Source organism: Rhinolophus hipposideros (assembly GCF_964194185.1).
Source record: "Rhinolophus hipposideros genome assembly, chromosome: 14".
NCBI lineage: Eukaryota > Metazoa > Chordata > Mammalia > Chiroptera > Rhinolophidae > Rhinolophus > Rhinolophus hipposideros.
In genome coordinates, this window is record NC_138060.1 from 23,932,035 (window position 1) to 23,952,648 (window position 20,614).

Below are 20,614 nucleotides of genomic sequence, written 5' to 3' on the forward strand. Positions count from 1 at the left end.
GGGCACTGTCCTGGCTGCAAATCTCTCTCAGAGCATTGTGAGAAGCATCCCTAGTGTAACGAGGTGTGCAGCGATTTTCTGCAAATCACATTCAAGAATTTATTCCAAAATACTAAAATTCTCATATTCCAATATTAAAAGTTGATTTTTAAAAACTAGCCTTAAAAGGCTGCCTTGGATTTGGGCATCTTACAGTCAAGGTGCTTTTACTTCAGCCCCTTGGACTGGGCTCCTGCCTTCATCCACAGAAATACCAGTCAAGGAGGACTCTGATGGCTAGCAATGTCAGAGGAAGCTCTCAGGCAACTTATTGTCACCATTTCCCTGGTTGGTCATGTTGCTGACCAGACTCCCAAGCCCTCCATGGCTCCCCATTACCCCAGGGGAAAAGCCCCAGCATCCTTGCAAGGCATTCACGGCCTTCTCCCTCTTGCACCGGGCACTGGCCGGGACATCCTCCTGCTGGGCCCATCAGTCTGTGTGTCCCCAACTCTTCCCAGGATCCCCGTGTCCACTCTTCCTGGAAGACTCTGTTCACTTCACTCTCTCAGCTGTGATCTGTGAAGCCAAGTGTCCCTCTCTCTCTGCTGTTCTGAGCTCCTTCCATCCCCAAGTGTACCATGCCCATTAGTTCTTCCATTATAAAGCATTTTATTATTTCCACAACTAGGCTTGAAGTTCTCTAAGGATAAGGACCATACTGCTTCTTTCACAGTGTCCCTCCTGCATGGCTAACACACTGATGAGTCCATAATGCAATGTCAATAAATATTTGTCAAGGAATCGACCATTCCCCTGCAAAATACTTACTAATAGTAGATATCAAATCTTGAAACCTTTCCTTAGGAAAGAGTGGGTTTTCCAGTCCTCGGAAATACAGTTTTAAAACACCAGCGACTGAATTGATATCTCGTTCATTTTGATCATCCACAAGGGGGTCTTCACCTGTGAGGAAACAGAGATGATGATTCAGCTTGGCAAGGAGGCAGGGAACGCGTAGACAGCAGAAGAGATGACCAGGCCCAGTCTGAACTGGAGAAGAGACCGAGGGGACATCTTACGTACTCCCCCCCATCTTACATACTCCCCAGCAAGTTCACAGTTCTCCCTGCAACTGATTTTGAAAATGGTCAACTCTACAGAAATGTTGTAAAAACAAAATAATGAACAACCATCACCCTTCACTCACACTCATCAACTTACACTTATCTTGCCATATTTGCTTTCTCTCTCTTTCTCTGCTTGTATTTATTATTGCTCAGCTAATTGAGAGTACTTTGTAGACATCACAACACGTCACTGCTGAACACTTCAACACGTGTCTGCTAGGTATAAGGATATTTTCCTACATCGTCACACAATATTATTATACCTAAGGAAATTAAGGACAGTTCCAAAACGCCATCTCATATACAGCCCACATGCAAACATTTCCAATTGTCCCATGTCTTTCAGTTTTTTTTTCAAAAGCTAAGATCTCATCAACATTCACAATTCATTTGGTTATGTGTCTTTATGCTGTTGAATATAAAATAGATCCCAACATTTTTTATTGTTAGTTTGCTTTTTGTTAAGATTGATTTTTTTGAAGGGTGAAGACCAACTGCCTGTTGGCCTTAGTATATTAGTTGGCCTTGGGATGCTTCACATTCTAGGTTTGTCTTGATTGTTTCCTCATGATTAGATTCAGGTTCAACCGTTTTGGCAAGAATACCACACAGGTGATGTTGTGGACACCTTGCTGCCATCAGGAGGCACATATGTCAGGCTGTGTTAAGTTGGATTGCTGGGTTAAGTAGTGGCCTCCAGACCTCTACATTGATGAAGGTATATTTTCCCCTTTGTAATAATAAGAGTAAAACATAACATACTTTTGTAAAATATATTATGTGCATGTCATTAGGCTCAAGATGTTTCACCCAATGCTTCAGCATCCAATAATGACTTTTGCCAAAATCAGTTATTACTCTGGGGTTGTAAAAAGGTGATTTTTTAAAATTCTGTCATTCCATCTACAATTATTAGCTTAAATTTTTTGGTCAAGAACAGCTTTCCCCATGTTCCCTCCTGTCTCCTCTTATCTTTTAAAAACGTTTTACAGACTTGTTTGGTAATTTTTAATTCAATGTGCTCTAATCCACTGCCACCACTATTCACAGGGAGGTTCAGATTGTCCCCAGATTTGACCAAGGGGAGTTCTTTCTCATGTCCTTTTGACGCAACCTCCATTGAGTACTTCTTGGCTTTCTGGAACAAAAGATGTCCATAGATCACTTTGCACCTTTTCCTTGACCCAGATCTGGAATCAAACATTCCTCCAAGGAGCTCTGTTTGCTTTTTGTCAGGAATGGTATTTAGAAACCAAGATGTAGGTTCTAGGTATGCTCATTGCTTCAGGAGTAATATAAAGAGGCTCCAAGCTCTTTCAGTGGATAGAGCTAGAATATTTTTTTTTTCATGAGTTCACACTGCTATTTCCAATCATATTTAAGATACAAGGTTTTCTTTACCTTTATGTATTTTGTATTTGCATTTCATTCTTCTGACAGTGAAAATGTTGGTTATGGATAATGTCAATAATTTCTACAATATACATAAAATGGTTTCAGAATTTTAATAGCAATATTACCACAAACAATATAGCTGCTACATAAAATTTAAGATTTATTTTTAGGGCTTTGTTTTTGAGTCTCGGAATGTCTCCCACTAAAGATGTGCGGTCAGAGATCAAACAATAGATTAGTGGTTCCCCAGGGCTGGGACCTTCCGGGGAGGGGGTATAGGGAGCGACTACAAATATGTACAACGTCCCTTTTGGGGATGATGAAAAATTTCTGAAATTAGTTTATCGCGATGATTGCACAAAATACTAAAAACGACTGAATTGTACACTTTAAGAATGTACATACCTTATGGTATTTAATTCAATTAAGCTGTGAAAAATGTATGATCGAAGCACACATTCAAAAATTACTCTCTGTATGGTTATCAATTTGAGACACAGCTTATTTATTTATATTTATATTCAATTTTAGGAACTGATGTTTTTTTAAGAAATCCTTTTTTTTTTTTTTTTTTAATTTGCAGTTTTGAAAATATAAAGAATTTACATGGTCCAAAAGTGAAAGCCAAAAAAAAAGTTGCATGCGGAGAGGCCATATTCTTATCCTTCTCCCCTCCACATTTTATATTTAACCATTTTCATTAGTTTCTGGTTTGTCCTGCTGTGTTTCTTTCTGCAAAAATAAGCAAATACATATACACGAGTTTTTCTTTCTCTCACTTTTTTTACAGAAAATATAAGTAGCATACTATCCTACTATATACATTCATTTCTTCTCTTATCAATAAATCCGAGAAATCCTTCCACATCAGTTCATAGAGATCTTCCTCATTTTGTAAGATGGCTATAAAGTCTTCTTATTTTATGGATAGACCATAATTAAGTCAACTAATTTCCTATGGATCGATACTTGTTTTCTTTCCAGTATTTTGCTATCACAACTATTACCCTGACAAATAACCTTGTACATGTGGTTTTGTATTTGTGGAGGTATGGCTCTGTGGTAAGTTCCTAGAAGTGGGATTGCTGGGTCAAAGAGTAAATACATATGTGGTTTCATCAGACTTAGCCAAATTCTCCTCCATTGGGGCTGGACTGTTTTATACTCCTACCAGCAACACAGAAGATGCTTCTTTCCACAGCCCTGCCCTTGGAATGTGGTCAACCTTTAGAATTTTTGCCAATTCGACAGGGGAAATGATCTCTCAGGAGAACAACACTTTTCAGTGTAATCAGGGGCTGCTGAGCTAGTTCACGGGGCAGGGGGTGAGGAGGTCGAGCATCTGTGGGGGAGGTGAGAGGAAGCAGGGAGCAATCTGCCACCTCCCAGAAGGTTCTGAGAGCAGTCTATACAGTAGGCTTCTCCTCCTCCCAGAACAGCCCAGAGCATTCTAAGACTGGCAAATAATGAAGAGGAGAATTGGCTATTTTTGCTGTGCTTCTGTAAGAAGAGAATGTGTGTCACTGTTAGGGCCTCTGCTAGCCCCAACTTGCTGTCATGCAAATTAGAGAAAGAACCCCCTTCCTTCCTGAACGAGGGCTTGTGGCAGACAGTACGCAAGCCAGAGTCACCTCCCGCCTCCCTCTTAGAGCAGCACCCTTGTGCAGTGCCTGACCTGAACAACTGCATGGGGCAGCCCAGACATTGTTGTTCCACAGGTCAACCTCTCAGATGTTCCCATGGAAAGAGAGAGAATGCTTCCCCTACAAGACTTTCTCATGGGGAAGGAAGAGAGAAAACATTGACAAATCATTGCCTATACTGCTAGAGCACATTCACACTTGTGCTCGCTCTTAATCCTCACAAAAGCGATGTATGGCACTGGGGAAGGCATGGTTCCAACATCACCATTCTCTCCAGCGAGAAAGCTGAGGCCCCAACAAGTGAAACAACTTGCCCACACTCAAAAACAGACACTAGCAGCTCCCAGATGTCTTGTTGCCCGGGAGATATTCCTTCTTCTACCTTTTCAGTACTATCTGTGTGCCTATCTGCATACAACCTATCCTCTCTCCCTCTCTTCCTTCCTTCCTTCTTTCTCTCCTGCCTTCCTTCCTTCCCTCCCTCCCTCTCTCTCCCTCCTTCCTTTACAGTAGAATCCCAATGTGATTTTTGTCGTTTTCAAGAAAACAGTTTCTATGAGAGTGCAATATATAGAACAAAGCTGTCTTAGTTGAACTGGGGGAAGAGGTCCGAGCCCTACCTCCTCAGCCCCTCTCTATCCCAGTAGCTCTATCCCAGTATCTCTATCTTCAGACCTTGAGGCCCCTCTGAAGGACCCTAAGAGTTCGAAAACCACTACTGTATTAAACTGATTCCCTATTATGCATTACTCTTGTACCATGCATTACTCTTGTGGTCTCGTGATGAAAAAGTGTATACATATTTTTCTCCATATTAACCTCCCTTAAGCATGATCAACATATTGACTTTATATACACACACCATTCACTTTTCTTCTTCATCCCAAAGGAATTCAGCCCATAAAAGGAGCCATCCAAACGTGCCTTCCTCCCAGCCTAGGCCTTCGGCTCTCTGTAAGGCTAGTCAATTTTGGCTCCAGAAACATATGGAATTCCAGAACTCAAGATAAGCAGGATGGTTTGTGTGAATGATGGCTTCCTCTAGGAGGAGAATTAGAGTAAAATTCCAGGCAAGTTGGAAAGAAAGCTGTGTTCACACTTTGCTAGCTACTGGCCTGGAGAAGCTAGACTTGCTATCAAACAGCCCTGCCTACAGCCTCCGCTCAGCCAGATCACCTCGGCATTGCTGAAGACTTTCAGCCATGGCTGTCTCCAGGGCAGGGTGTGAACATACAATGTGTGCGTAAGGCTTCAGGGGAACTTGCCGCTGGACTGGGGCAGGAAGCATGCAGGTGGTCTCTCTTACAAGGGCAGCTCTCTGTGGTCACAGGTCCACACAAGCCCCTCCTGAGGCTCTTCTACATAACAGCCCCTCCCAGCGTCTCCTGGCCACACCCCTCCTCCTGGGGCAGGAAATAGCCTCAGAAGGACGAGGTTGAGTCCAGAAGGTGTCAGACCCTATAAGCCATGACTTCAGCCCCAAACCCAAACCCTATTTGATCTGCACAGGGAGAAAGGGCCACTGGGTCTCTTTCCAGCCACCCTCCTCATAGGACAGACCATTGGCAGCTATCTCCCTCATCTTGACGTACAAAAAAATGTGACGTAGGAGATAACAGTGAGCCACAGCTCTTTCCAAGACACAGCTGCTGAGTCCTACCTTTTCCCTGATGTTTTCTCCTTCACTTTGCCAGAAGATTACAAGAAGATCTCAAAAGATCAGTAAGTTTAAGATTTATTGACAGCAAACAAGAAAGATACCCAGTAATAATAATAATAATAATCCCAACTAAAATCCTGGTTGATTTGTGTCAGAAGAAAAAGAAAGTGGGAATAATAATCCAGGAATGGTCTTTCCAACATGTTATAATTTTTCAGAAGATTAAGGAAAAGAGATAGGTGTTTCTTTAAACAGCCTATGTAAGGAATATAGGCAAGAACTACCCCTGAGAGAGAAAGAAGGGGGCCAAGGAAGAAAAAGACCCAACTCTCTTTGAACACGTAATAAATGTCAGGCACCCTGAAGGGATTAGGGGACTTGAATTTTAAAAAATAAAAGACAGGAAAAATACACAAGGTACTGATTGGGAGAGAAAGCTCTATCACAAGTTAGAGTATGTGGGACATGAGGAGTGGGTGAGAAAAGAAATGCTGAGCACTGCACAGGCTTGGGCCACCTAGTTGGGAGTGAGGGATATGGAAAGGTAGGAGGAAGTGACCCTGAGGGTCAACTCGTTAAGGAGCCAAACCCAGGGCAGTTGCTTGGTGAATATCAGGAAACAGAAAAGAATCAGTGAGAAATTTAGGTATAGGCTAGCTCAAAGAAGCCAGATTTTTTCTAAAAAAGACACACCAGGAACCATTCTTCTAGAGTAAGCCATGCCTCATTTTAGGCTCAGGTGGAGCAGAAGGACAAAGCTGACGAGAGAATCAGATTCACTCAGGAATGATGGAGAGAGGGAAAGGAGCTAACTGCATACGTGATGCAAAGAAAAAGCAGAAAATAGTTTTTGCAGCAGAGATTTGGGTCAGGTGATCTCAGTCCAGTGGGGCTCTGCCTGAGGTGGTCTAGAGCTTATGAAGAGCAGAGAATTCTTTTAAATTTCACCTGCAAGGTGATTTAAAAAATTGCCCCACTGCAAGGTATCCAAGCGACTGACAGAAGGGGTTTACCTTAGAAAATCACATTCAAAAAGGAAAGAAAGCAGTACTTCTGGGGTGGGGATAGGGCCTGGCTGCCTGGTACAAAAAGGGTACTTACAGGACAAGGGGAAGTAGGAAAATGCCAGGGGGAGGCACTCGCCAGGCTGGAGACACCATGCAGTGAGTTTACCCATGAGATTCGAGGCATTTTATATAATGAGGTGAGCCCAGGAAGATGGAACCAGCAAAGTTTCCAGACCATGTCTCTGTTCATTTACAATGAATGCAGGGCAACAGGGGTGCTAAGGAGTTGGGGAAAATGAATAAACAAAACTGGACTGGGCTGTCCAGAGTTCTCAAAAGCAGCTCAGGGAATGAGGAATGACACTTCCATCCGGATGCTGATGGCAGATACGTCTTGCTTTGTGGCCTTTGCACATGCTATTCCTTGGGTGTGGAATGCCCATTCCCAGTTTCCCTAGCTCTTACTCAGGTATTTCCTCCACCCGAAAGCTTCCAGGCTTTGCTATTCCTCCCCACTCCATCCCAGCTGGCCTAGGGGTTCCCACGCGAACCAGTGCTTACTCCATGACAGCCCTGATCACTGTCAGGATTCTCTCGTTAGCACTGATTATCTTTGGTTCCTATTGTGTTTTCAGGCCCTAGCCCATCACCTAGTGCAGTGGAGGGCTCCACGCATGCTGATTGAGGGAGGTCACTGAACGTGAAGTCGGAAAGAGATGTAGCTGCAAACCAGTCCACACAGCACAGGTGCTGAGACACACTGGCTAACACCCACTCTGGCTTCCCCAGCCACACGCTTGGGATGGTTACTTTGCACCTACCTCTCTCAAAGGAATTTTTTATGTCATTGACTTCAACCTGAGATCCTGGCACTCGGAAGATCCCTTGCTGTTGGAGTCCTAAAAGAAAAAACAAAAAAGAAAGAGAAGAGAAGAGAAGAGAAGAGAAGAGAAGAGAAGAGAAGAGAAGAGAAAAGAAAAGAAAAGAAAAGAAAAGAAAAGAAAAGAAAAGAAAAGAAGAAAGAAGAAAGAAAAATGCCATGAAGTTTTGAGCTCATCAGTCCACTGGAAAGATTAATGACTCATCCCACTTCTTGTCTTCCTCCTGCCATCCTTTATAAGAGTCATTCCCAATAAAGACCTCCTGGCAGAAGCCCCAAAATAGCCTTTGCAATGAACTATGGCAGCCAAAATACTCAGACACATCCTGCTTCTTATGTCTCTTGTCTGGGCTTGGAGGAAAAGGCCATAGATGTTTATATCAAGACTAGACCAGTGGATAACTTCTAATTTAACCAGTCAATCAGCTCCGTCAAATAACTGATTGGTGTACTTTGCTGCCAAGTTTACCAGCTACACCTGCAAGGCTTGACAAGATGGGTAAGATATCCCCTAGGTACCTGGGGGCCTACGTCGGCACCAAAGAGCTTGGCCTGCGTTTCCAAATGCCATTTGCGTGCAGTGGCCACAGAGATTTTGAACAAGAAGGATTGATACCACTGTCCCAACGCTTCCCTCCCCTAACACATCATTTTCTTCTTTCAAGAAAGCTAGAGTCTAAAGTACATGCTGGCCTGGGATCGAGGCGTTTACAGGAGATTAAATTATTGAAGGAAAACAACTGCATTTTCTTAAGTGTTTCTACGAGGCCAGAACAAAGAAGAGACCCCGAATCCTGACGTAACAGTAATGGTGTAACAGCAACCTATAGGATTGAAAGAATGGAAGGGCCCCCTCATCTGAAATGGGAATTAATAGGGGAGACGGTGATCCTTTTCCTGGGGTTCAGTTTTTCTATATAAAATAACCCTCCACATTATAATTTAGGAAAGTGGTTACTTTTGAAAAGCAGGTATTAATCAAAATTTGGTTTGTGCATAGTTAGGTGCTCAATGAACGCTTGTTCATCTCCTTCGTTAACCAGCATTGACTTTCTCCCACCTATATCATGTATCCCACCCTCCTGGCTCATTCCTGTCCAGTCACACTGGCTTTCCTTCCCATAGGAGGCCTTTATACTTGCCATTCCCTCCACCGGGATTTCATGGCTGGCTTCTTCTCCTCACTAGCGTCCTAAAGGTCCCTCACGTCTTAGTCACGCCCTTGGAGAGGTATCTCCTTACCATCTTGGCCAAAGTAGCCCTGCCCCTCTCCAGCTATTCTCTATTCCCTTTTAATTAGTTTCTTGGCATTATCACCTGAAAGTATATTATCTATGCCTATGCTTATTTATTTCCTTCTAATTGGTCATGTAAGCTACGTAGGGCGGGTATCTTACCTATCTTGCTCAAGCCTATATTCCCATTGTCCAAAATGGTGCCTGCTATGCACTCTGAAAAAAAAATATTTTTGGGGCGACCGGTTAGCTCAGTTGGTTAGAGTGCAATGCTCGTAGTATCCCGGTTACCGGTTTGATCCCCACATGGGCCACTGTGAGCTGCGCCCTCCACAAGTAGACTGAAACAGCTACTTGACTTGGAGCTGATGGGTCCTGGAAAAACACACTTCAAATAAGTAAAAGTTTAAAAATATTTTTGGAGGAATGGATAAATGAATAGATGGAGACACAAATTAAGTGCTGGGGACACCATGGTTAGCTAATGCCGAACACTATTTCCTTCATGGCGCTTACTACAATGCAGCAGTATTAAACTGACTGACTGCCCAACTGCATTCAGTGCTCAAAGCACAGAGCCCTGGGGGTTGGGTGGGAGTGAGGAAGGAACTAAAATGGTTCTGTCTGTGCCCTCCCTGCTCCTTGGCTTTCCTAGTTCCTGGGTCTTCTCACCACCACCACCACCACCACCATCACCCCTCCCATGCCCCGACACAGAAGGCTCAAAAGACAGCACTCAGGATAGCAGCTGTTCCACAGAGCATTTCCCTCTCCGAAGCACAGCAGTGATAGGAAGTCTTCCAAGATGAATCAGAATCTCATTTCCTAGGAGAACAGCCTAGCACCTGTTGTGGAGAATGCTGAAAACACTGCCCCCCAATCGAGCTTACCATATAAATTGATGTATCGGATGCAGCTTTCAACTACCAGTGGTATAGCTTGTCCAGAATCCTTAAGAAAAAAAAAAAAGCAATGTGACTTGTATTGGACTTGGCAACCACCACGGAAAACAGACATTGCAAACACAGATTATAAACTCAAGCCAGAGTATTAGTACCATCCAATTAGTAGGAAAACAAGCAAGGAACAGCTAATTCTAAAGTCTCCACAAACAGTTAAAACAGAAAGTCTTCAGTTATGTGCAGAAAAAGGCATAGCTATGATAATTTTAAAGAAATGCTCTTCTTACTCAGCTGGGAAGGAATCGGGGCTCAGGAGGCTTGATGGGCGCATCTGGAAGGGGAGGGAACCCACCGCAGGGAGGGGGCTGGAGTCCGTCAGAGTTCTCTGTCTCCCACTCCACTTTGCCCCAACTCAATCCTACTCTCCCAGTGCGCATGGGTGAAAAAGCAGGACCAAGGCCTCCTAGGACTGCAGTGCCTGATGCCAGAATTAAGAACACACTATGGGAGAAGCAAGACTGGCCCCAGCGGTCCTTTTGAGCTCTGAGAAGGAAAGACCAGTTCTACTTATGATATTACGACCTAAACATCCAGACAGATACTTTGTGTAACAGCAAACATGTTGAAAGCAAGTGTTCTAGAAACAGCTAATGTCAGCCCTTGACCATTGAGTGGCCAATCTTAGACAAAAAGGCTGAGTAAGATGCAGTTGGAAACACGGGCCTCTGGCGTGTGAATGTACTTTCAATTTCATTTTCCTAGATAGGCCCATGGTCACAAAGGGCTGGGCAAGGGGTAATTTTCGTTTGGATTCTATGATTGGTTGACCTCTATGTTTTTCAGGTCAGTAAAGAGCACAAAATTTTTTTTAAACATTCTTTAAAAGGTGCCAAATTAAATTACTAGCCTCCTCAGAAGGTGAGAAAACAATAAGGCCTATGTAATATGCTCTTGTAAAGGGACAGAGAAAAACCATGAATTTGGATGTTTTTGTGGCTCTCCACACCCTCCCCCCCCCCACCCCTGTAAATTCTTTTCTTGACTAACGGTGGTCAGGAAGAGAATAATAAAACAGACCCACTGGCAACAGGTAAGGTGGGCCTTGTTCTGGAAGTCAGTACTAAAGGCAGGTTCGATCCAGCTGAATGGGGCTAACAGACCTTTCTAGTAAATACCTGGTTCCTGGTTCGAGCATTTCTTCTTCCTCTGATAACAAAACATAAACAGGCAGCAGAGCAGGAGAAAAAGAAAAGATTATGCAGGAGTAAGATCAGTTAGAGTAAGCAGCTCCTTCAGAGTCCGTGAACGCCGAAATGAAATGGCAACCAGCAAAGGTTCTGGGGAGACTGCCAGCCAGCCTGCCCTGAGAAGGGACCCCTGGGTCTCAGGGCCTCACGGGAGCTCTGGACCCTGCACCAGCCAGCTTCCAGGGTGGCTGCCTTGGACACCGGGTGACATGGGGGCCTCTTTCAGTCCTTGTCAAAAAGCAGCAGTGGTGCGCACTGAACCCTTTCCTCACCCCATGTCTGGCTTCTCTTTAACACGGGGGCTCTTTCTTCACCAACGGGCAAGAGCCCTTCAGGTTAGCCCAGCTACCCACAGAACAGAGGGACACACGCCCTCATGGCTCTACTGTAATGCTGTCCCTGCCATCCAGCTCAGGAAGCCTCCTTCTTGGCACAAAGCTAATTTTACCAAGATCGAGTTTATCACGTGCTCTCTGAATAGGATCCAACAGGATTCCACCTGATTCCAAATTCCAAACAGCTCTCGTGCTTCCTTACCAAACACACTGGGTAGTTTTTCCCGGGTATCCGTATGGCTTTGCTCTCCTTCCTATCCCGACCCTCACGCGAGCACTGAGAACACCTCAGGGAACCCAAAAGCTGAGAAAGGCCCAGAGGAGGGAGGCAATAGAGAGTCAGAGTGCCTTCTCAATCGTGCCTTTGCTGTCACAAAAGCCACTGAAGCTGCCCGGTTTCAGGGAGCACTGTCTGTTCTTTCTTCCTGTATGTGCAGTGGCTCAGGCTCTTGGGGGTAGGAGGGATTCTTCCTTGTCCCTCTAAACCATCCTAATCATGGAATCCCAGTGATGTGATTTTATTGGAAAACTTTTCACAGGTTTGGCATTTCAAAGTTGGGGATTCTTAGTCCATGTACAATGTTCGTCCAGATAGCATGTGACTCATAAGAGAAAATTAAATTCTGTTCACAAAGGTTGAAGGACTGACTATATTAGACTGTCTTTTTATTTTCTGAAAGCTAACAGTCCTTGAGAGTAAGAGCCCGTGCATGCAAGTTTGTCGATGCACTGCCTCGCTCATGCTAGGCGTGCAGAAGAGTTTGCTGAACTGCACGGATAGTATATGGCATAAGTACAGCGTGACTATACAGAAATGCAATCGTTTAACAAACGTCACTTTGTCTTCTTCAGTCCAATAGTCCCCTGAGGAGGCTACGCACTTATTTTACCAATGAGCCACTGCTCAGTGCTCTGGGTTGTCCCTGTTTGGGGCCTCTTTTCAGGGCAGGTCCACCAGCCTTAAGCTGCATACACCTCTTGCCATTTTGTTCCCCCGGTGGCATTGCAAAGCTGAGCTTTGAAGGCGCTTCTCATTCCAAAGGCCAGGGTGTCCGTTCTAATACAAAGTTTGGCACCACTGACAAGGGACATGCTGCAGGCTCTAAGGAAGACTGACACGCTGAAGCAATAGCTGCCTATATCCTTAGAAAAAGAAAGTGACTGCCCAAGGTGACTACTTCCAAGGGGCAAACCTTCATACCGTTGAAGAAATTCTGATGTGTTTGACGGGAGGAATAAAATAGGAATACTTGATAATCACACATGCTGGGTAGGAGTGCTCTAGTAAGAGACTCTTCCATTCAACAGAACACCTAACTTTCAAACGCTGTCAGCGAAGAGTCGGCTCCTCACTGGTGACCCATTTTCAAAGAGCTGAGCAGATCAGAGGTGTCCCTGTCTCTGAGCCTTCATTCATTCTGTCCTCCCTTCCAGGGACTCCTCTATGCTCCCCTCCTCCACTGTATTCTTCCTCTTTCTTCAAAGCCCCGCCAGAAGCCTCCTGGGCCCTACTACTCAGAGCTCTTCTTGCCCTGACCTCTCACAGAGCTTATTTCCATGGCAAGAATTCACTGAGGGCTCATTTGAATCGCCTTCCACTTTCAGCTTTCTGTGTTGAAATCCTCCCAACTAACACTATAAGCTCCGTGAGGGCAGGGAAAACAGCTTATATGCCTTTCAGTCCCCACTCAGTTACGGAGAGTGGCTTTTCTGAGGGCGAGGATGAATGAGAAGACAGTCTTGGCGGAGAGAGGAAGGAGGCTAAAGAAAGAAGGACCCTTTTGACACGGCCCCATCCTCCCATGACCTATTGGATGGCAATGTGCACTCGGGGTCACCTCCAGATAGTACCTCTACCCCGATGCACCCAGCAGCACTCCTCCTTTTGGGACCCTCCAAGCCTCAGTCCTCTGAGGTATTTTAAATTTAGCAGCTCTTGCTGTTCCCCACCCTTGAGAAGTCTTATCTTGTGCCCTCCTGTTCTACTTTCCCTTTGCCCCATGGTCCCTTCCCCAGAGCTCAGCCCAGAGGCAGACAGTCCTGAGACCCAAGCTGCCATGCCAATTCCTCCCTCTGCTGCAAGTCCTGAGCGCACCGTGTGAGGATGAGCAGCCTGCACCACTCCAGGCTCGTCAGCAAAGCCCCAGAGCTTCACTTCCCTCCAGATTGACACCAGGCTTCCTTTCTGCAGAAAGCATCTTCATTGGATGGTAGTGGGCTCCGAAATAACTGGCAGGGACCTTCTCTCCTTCTCCCCCTAGTGTTAAGAGTGTATCTCCTCCTCTTCAGTCTCTTCCCCACCTGCTACCCTTTTCAACTCCACCGTCATCTTAATGTGCTGAGCCATTCTATCTAACATGGCTTGATCCTATACCCTTTGCATCCAAGAAGCAAGAAAGGAGAAACTCACCTAGTGGAAACGTTTTTGTTTTTAGTTTAAGATGTAAAGGGTTAACCTGGAATTCTAAAGGGACGGGTTCAGCTCTTCTCCCTTCTCCCAAACTGCCTAAGAAGCAAAACTAGATGGGAGGGTTTTCTCTCAAACAAATTTTATGTGCTTCCTTCGCTGGTATATTATTAACTAAAGAAAAAACACATATAAAAACATGCTTTTGCCCTCAGGGATTTTCTTTGTGTTGCTTCCAGCCAATCTCCTCTTGGGCGTGAAATGAAGTAGGGGGATTCTCTAACTGTCCCTCGAGCTAGTTAGGACCACAGTTCCTGAAGCAACAAAGCGTGGATGCCAAGAACCACTGCGCTGGCATTGCAACCCCATTTGGACTTCACCGAATTTCTTCATGATCTTATCCTTGAGAATCACGGGGAGGCACTTAGCAGCAACTGGTCAGAGACGAAAGAAGCTCTGATTAGAAGCCCTCACTGAAGCTAAGTGCAGGCTGCAGGGAGGAACTAGCTGGCCACAGGGCCTGGCCGAGGGCACAGATTGAAAGTTCCAGTAGGTTGGGGCAGGGCTGTCGGCCGAGGGAAGGAGGTGAAGAAAGGCTGCCATTACATCGGGGGCATTCGCGGACTCTGTGGCTCCCCAGCAAGTACCTTAATGAACGCTTCCATACAGCCGTTAAATAGTTTATGGCTACACACTGAGAGAGGCCTAGGTCTCCTCATTTTCTGTGGTTTAGGGGGAAGACAGGGGGGCCTAGGGGAAAATGGAACAAAAGAAATCAAGAAAGCAACCAATGCAAACATACAACTGGGAAAGATGCTCTGTAAACCCACAACTGGAGAAGAACACAAAATGCAAATGGAGCCCCTGAACCCCCAGCGGCTTGGCATCCAATGCTCCGGCTTGGCATCCAATGCTCCGTCTGAAGGCCTTTGGATGTTTCGGGGGTCTTAATTTACCCACAACGTCAGGCAGGAGCAACACTCGTATAACACAAATGCATTCTAAATCATAGGAAGGAAACAGTACATGTCCAAGAAACTGTTGAAACTCCAATCAGAGGCTGTCATCCTGCAAAGCTGACCAGATGGAGGGGGAATCAGGGGAGAGAGATGTAATCTATAGCCTGAGAAAGCAAGAGACTTCCAAAGATGATTGATTGGAAGGGTTAATTTTCATTATTTTGGCTTAAATTCATTACCAAGTCTCAACTCCCAATGTACCAGGGCACTGATTTTCCTAATGCCTCTTGGCATTTCAAATACACTTGACTAATCTTTATTTCATCGATCTAAGAGCCAGGCAATTATTATTCTCATTTTTGAGATGAAGAAACTGATGCCAAGAGGGCGGCTGCAGCTTCTTTGGGGTCCTGGCATAACCGAGGATGATTCTATCCTGTTCTTTAGTCAAGTACACTTTGATTAAAGTGCTTCCAAAGCCATTACCACACTTAACATCAGCTCAACTCTGTACATATGGCCTCATTTTAAAGAGGCAAAAACTGAGGCCTAGAGAGGGGAATGGGCAGAGCCAGGTCCCAAACTCAGGCCTCTTTGGCTCTAAATCCAAGATTTTTTCCCACCAGGCCAGTCATGGAGCCTTCGGGCACTTCTCCATCTCCAGCCAATGACACATCCTTCCCATTAACCCTTACCAGGGGACCCAGCGGGCCAGGTTGAAAGTGTCTTGCTTTGCTTTAGGATCTCCATTCCCTGTGCTCCAGTCTTGGCTACAGGGAGAGGAAACCACACCACAGTTCACCAGGGACAGTGAAACAGCCACAGACACTGGACCAGTTTCCAAAGTGGCTCACCATGCATATGCCTGTGTTGGCTTATTTGCTCATCTTTCATCACCCAAGTTGGCCTGACTCAATGCTGCCAGCCTTCCAGGGCAAAGGGCTCTGAGGTAAGGAAGAAGGCCCCTCAACCAAGAGAGGCAGTTCATTTTCAAATGGCTTGGTTCACAATTTGGGGAGCAACAAGTGGGGATCCAGTCTGGCACAGATAATGTCCACGCATGACAAGCAAAGACCTAGTCCCCCAGGTCTTGATTGATTTCTATGAATGGGTTAGCAACCTTATGGACTTTGGAGCCCATCAAGGTGAATGAGAGTCATGCTGCTTCTGCTCACTGGCCTCGTTATACATGTTTCTTTCAGTAGCCCAGCCATCCTGGAAACTCTAACCAACTTCTCCTCGGCGTTTGAGTACTGAGCAAATGCTGCTAGCTCCAGGACATGCATGGGCAAAGACAGAGTTGAATCCAAATATCATGCCACCCAAACACTGGAACCAAAATAACAGCACAGACCAATTTTAAAAAAAAACAACAACAACAACAAAAACAGGCAAGATGATTTCAAGCCCATCTTGGATCTTTTGTCAATTTGGTTAGCTAAGTCCGTGTCATTTCTTTTTCGTAAATTACATATTTTTTGAGCATGTGCGTATGTGGGAGTGATATTTCTTACAACAGATCTGATTTTGAATTTCCAAATGCCAAAAGAGAGTGCCAAAAATGTGACATAAGGTCATAGATTTCGAGTCTTGGAATTAAGAATAACTTGAGGATAACAATTTCGCCACCTTGTTTTCATAGTGTTTTGGGTGTTTGTTTTTGAACTTTCTCAGATTATTTGCTTACCTCGCATTGCATGATTCCCTCACAACAACCCAGTGAAGTAGGCAAGAATTAGTAAACCCATTTTAGACGTAAGGAAATGAGCTGAGGAGAGATTAAGAAACTTGTCCAAGGTCATGGGAATAGAATTTAGCTCTTCCTACTCCAGGTTCCGGTGTGAGTGTGAAATTGGGAACTTTATTTTATCACAGAATATCCAGCAATAGCATTAAATTATCTATTAAACTCCCATGGCCAGCAAGCGTAGAGACCCTTAATGCAGGACACCCAATATCAAAAAGTCTTGGTGCTCAACAGGTGGGTTTCCTTAAAATAAGTCCTAAGGATTTTTTTCTTTAAGTTTACAAAATGTAATAAAGGGAAAATAATATATTTTTCCCCATTTCTCCTGCCCAATCCAGAAAGCAAAGGACTGTTGGAATCACACCAGGGTTTCTTTCTTTGCGTGGTGCTCTGTGTACTGACGAATCTCTGACAGGGAAACGTAGCTATTCCAACTTTGCATGACATCAAATCAATCCCGACTTACTGAAATGCTGCGTGGGGCACAAAGTGGGGAGCAGGGGGGCAGCTCAGCCAAGGAAAGTGGGGCAGCCTAAGCCTTCCATCTCTTCTGCTGCTCAGTTGCACAGCAAAAAGGAAAGAAAGAAAGAGAGGCAGGGAAAACAGGAACGGAGAAAGCCACGGAGAGGAAGAAAGAGAAACCAGAGACCAATGTCCCCTTTCTGCCTTTCAACCAAGATGAAAGTTAACATACATTTGCAACACAGGAATTGGCCTCAAAACTTTTCTATGACCAAAAGGACAGTGCTTAAAATCTTCCCTAGACAACCCAACAGACATGGGTGTCAATGTCCAAAATGGCAGCCATATTGTATTTCAGTGGTGGTCAGACTCTCAGAGGCTGTGCATTGGGTTGCATCTGTTTGGGCAGAAATCTCCAGTGATTTCACCTCTAATTCAAACCATGGGGGGAAATCAACCTGGGTTAGGGAAGCCAGTCTTTAGTTTGAATATCCATAATCAAACCTCATGTTTGCATCTGGCCTTGACATTTACCATCCACTCTTCAAGTGTAATATTGTGTCTATTCAACCTAAATTACAGAGTTATGAATTTGGGCTATTCTAAGATGAGGGTCTTAAGTGTGAGAAAAATACAATGTGTTGCAGCCCATGTGCAAAAACTGGTCCGTCTATACGAGGAAAGCAGAAACTTGCCTCAGGGGACCTGCTCAAATGATTGTCCACAATGACACTGACATTGGGGGGGGAAACTATGGAAGACACAGAGAGCCACAGTATACAGACATCTCACCCAGGGCCTTTAAGAGTAATTTAAAAACCATTTCCAAGTTGACAATTCATTGTACATGTTAAAAATGATTTTTGGAAGGAAGGGGAAGCTTTTAGTTTACTAACCCAGTAAGCTCTGACCGTGGCCAAGGGCCAGAGTACAGATGGCTGCACTCTGTCTAAGTGGGAGGTCTGGTCATCCTAGCTTGGATTTCCCAGGCCCTGGGTCAAAGAGGGCGTGGAAGGCAACCTCTCAGTGGACCTTATTAAAACAAAATAAACAAACAAACAAACAAAAATCCCCTCAACTTTTCCCTGAGGTAGGCCCTGGGACATGGCCAAGGATTTCATTAAAGATCTCTCCTGCGACCTGCTAGAATAATCTTCTCCCATGTAAGTTCTAGGAATTAAGAGGAAGTGAAGGATGGCTCATTTCGTCCCCCATCTGTTTCACTAGTTGCAGACTTTGGTGTAAAATGTGGCTTCTGTTGTTTTGGTACGATAACCCTCTTGCCAGAATCAATCAATCAATCAATCAATCAATCAATCAATCAATCAATCAATCAATCATTCATTCAGGGATTTGTTTCTAAAAGGTTCTTAGAAAGTGACCCTGCACACCTGCTTGCCTGTGTGCTGCAAGGGCCTCATCAGGCATTAGGAATCATCCTGATGTTCCCAGATTGCTGGGTCCAGGAGAACAGCCGCACAGGCTAAGCTTCCAGAGAGCCCTCAGTCTCTGTTATCCTTGGCGCCGCAAACTGAAACCCTTAGAGTTTTTTTCCAAGCCTCTTCCCAGCCAACTCCTTTCCTGATGAGGAGAGGGTTAAGGGTTCATCCTCCCTCTTGTCAAGTATGACAGCTTTCCAGGATTCGGGCTCACTGAGAAGAATTTGTGAGAAGAGGATGTCATCAGGGTGCTGGGCCCAGAACGAGGCCAAAGGTACCTTTCAATTGCCACCTGATGGAAAGTGCAGGCCTCTGGACCACAGCTGAATGCATGCCGGGCAGTGGGAGAGCTATTGCGGGGAACTCAGAAACAGCTCTAAGAACAACCTGGGCAATGACAGGGCTGCTTATGGATTACAGTCTCTGAAAGAAGAGGAAAGGCTCAGTTGCTGAAAGGCAGCCTGTCAGCTATCAGTTGCTGAGTGGAAAGTGTTCACTGGCTCTGGTCTGCTCAGGGAAAAGCGCAAAGGAAAATGAGCAAGCTGGAGAGAAAGCAGAAGTTGCCCGTTTGTTATTTTTCCCAGCAAGGGACGCCCCATCAGTCCATCCAAGTGCCGGTGAGGTCCAAAGCCAGGGTCCGGGCAGTAGGGGCGTCTGCCCACGCTTATGTGGGTATGCACATGCGTATGCCCAGATGTGTGCAATTCCAGCCAAATCCAAAGCTGGGCAAATGGGGACCCTAGGCTGGGTCTTCTGCCTCGGCTGGGCAGTTTGCTCAGCAGTCATATAACAGATGAGGAGAGAGGTCAACAGCTACCCCACAGCCTCTGGTCTCTACTGGTTGCCCTCTGCCACTCTGCAGTATATATTACTGTCCTACTTGATGGATAGTGCAACCGAGTGGGGGGACACCCCACTGACCCACAGCTCTGAAAGCCCCCTCCCCATCACCAGCCTGGAAGTGGCCTGCTTCAGTCTAAGGCAAGAACTAGTAGAGCAGCCGAAAACAGCACATTTCCCTTCCCGCTCAGCGCAGCTAACCCCCACCCCATCTCGGGACAGTGGTGAAGAGCTGTCCCCCTCTAAGAATACCCTAGGCTGTCTGAGATCTCAGCAGTGTCTGTCTTCCCCCACTTCCCTCCTCTCCTGCTCTTCCCATCTCATCCCACTCCCCACATCAGGGCAGTAGGTGAGAGAAACAAGATCCCCAGCTCTTACCTGGTTGTGCCACATTCTGCTCTCTCCCCTACAAAGTAAAATATATATTGACATTTAGTTGTTGTTGTTGTTTAACCAGGGAACATTCATCTTTTTCTAAAAACAGTAAAACAACTGGTATTAATTTTTTGTGAACTAGAGAACTGAATCATGCCTAAGGTATGGGCTGTTGGAAAGAAGTGCCTCTTATTAAATCCCCAGCACCTCCTGTTAGTAGAGCTGTGTTCACATACATTGCATTTTTTACATTATTTTCAGTTGTTCTCACACTATAGCCTGCCAACTGCATCAGAATCACCTGGGGCCCTGGTTAAAAACACAGATTTCTGAGCTCTCCCCTGAGCCTTCTGAATCAGTATGTCTAAGAACCCAGAAATCTGCATTTTTAATTAGTTTCAGGTGCACAAAACAATGTACTAGTTAGACATTTATCATTTATATCCCTCACACAGGGAAAAAACCCTCCCCCGTCTACTACCCCTCTGACATCACGCACAGCCATTACATTTCCACTGTCTCTATTCCTAATGCTGTGCTCCGCTTCTTATAACCATATATATATATATATATATATATATATAAAATACATATATTTATTTATAGTTGACATTCATTATTGTTCAACTTCAGCTAAATCTGCATTTTAACAAGCACCTCAGGTGATTCCTTCTATGCATACCAGAGCCAAATGACTCATGCATTGCTTTATATCAACAATGGTTTCTGGAGCACCTGTCACACGCCTGGCCCTGAAAGGTACTAGCCATAAGATTCCTTTTGGTTGTTCCCCAACCTTGCCAACCCCCTCCCACCCTCCTGCCTTCATTCTCAGCGGAAAACCTGCTCACTTCCTTCAGTGGAAAAGTTATTAAGACGGACCTCCGGTGCGCCTCCAAAAGACCCGCCCACCTACCTGCACCCACCCACTCACCAGCTACCTCCTGGTACTCTGAAGGAAGCACCTGGCCT

General features: G+C 45.2%; 1 protein-coding gene across 5 annotated transcripts in view; it reads right to left on the reverse strand.

Annotated features, from left to right (window-relative positions):
• SRGAP3 (SLIT-ROBO Rho GTPase activating protein 3) overlaps positions 1 to 20,614 on the reverse strand; it is a 237,789-nt gene that overhangs the window by 35,393 nt on the left and 181,782 nt on the right. For 2 of the 5 annotated variants that reach the window (XM_081071599.1, XM_081071602.1), the window contains 6 exons: positions 19,646 to 19,673; positions 16,993 to 17,079; positions 11,007 to 11,037; positions 9,820 to 9,880; positions 7,636 to 7,713; positions 811 to 945 (listed from right to left, as the gene is read on the reverse strand). In XM_081071599.1, the coding sequence (XP_080927725.1) occupies positions 811 to 945; positions 7,636 to 7,713; positions 9,820 to 9,880; positions 11,007 to 11,037; positions 16,993 to 17,079; positions 19,646 to 19,673 (420 nt within the window). Of the gene's footprint in view, positions 1 to 810; positions 946 to 7,635; positions 7,714 to 9,819; positions 9,881 to 11,006; positions 11,038 to 14,467; positions 14,571 to 16,992; positions 17,080 to 19,645; positions 19,674 to 20,614 lie in introns of all 5 variants that reach the window. The other 3 variants (XM_081071603.1, XM_081071600.1, XM_081071601.1) reach the window with 2 other exon arrangements.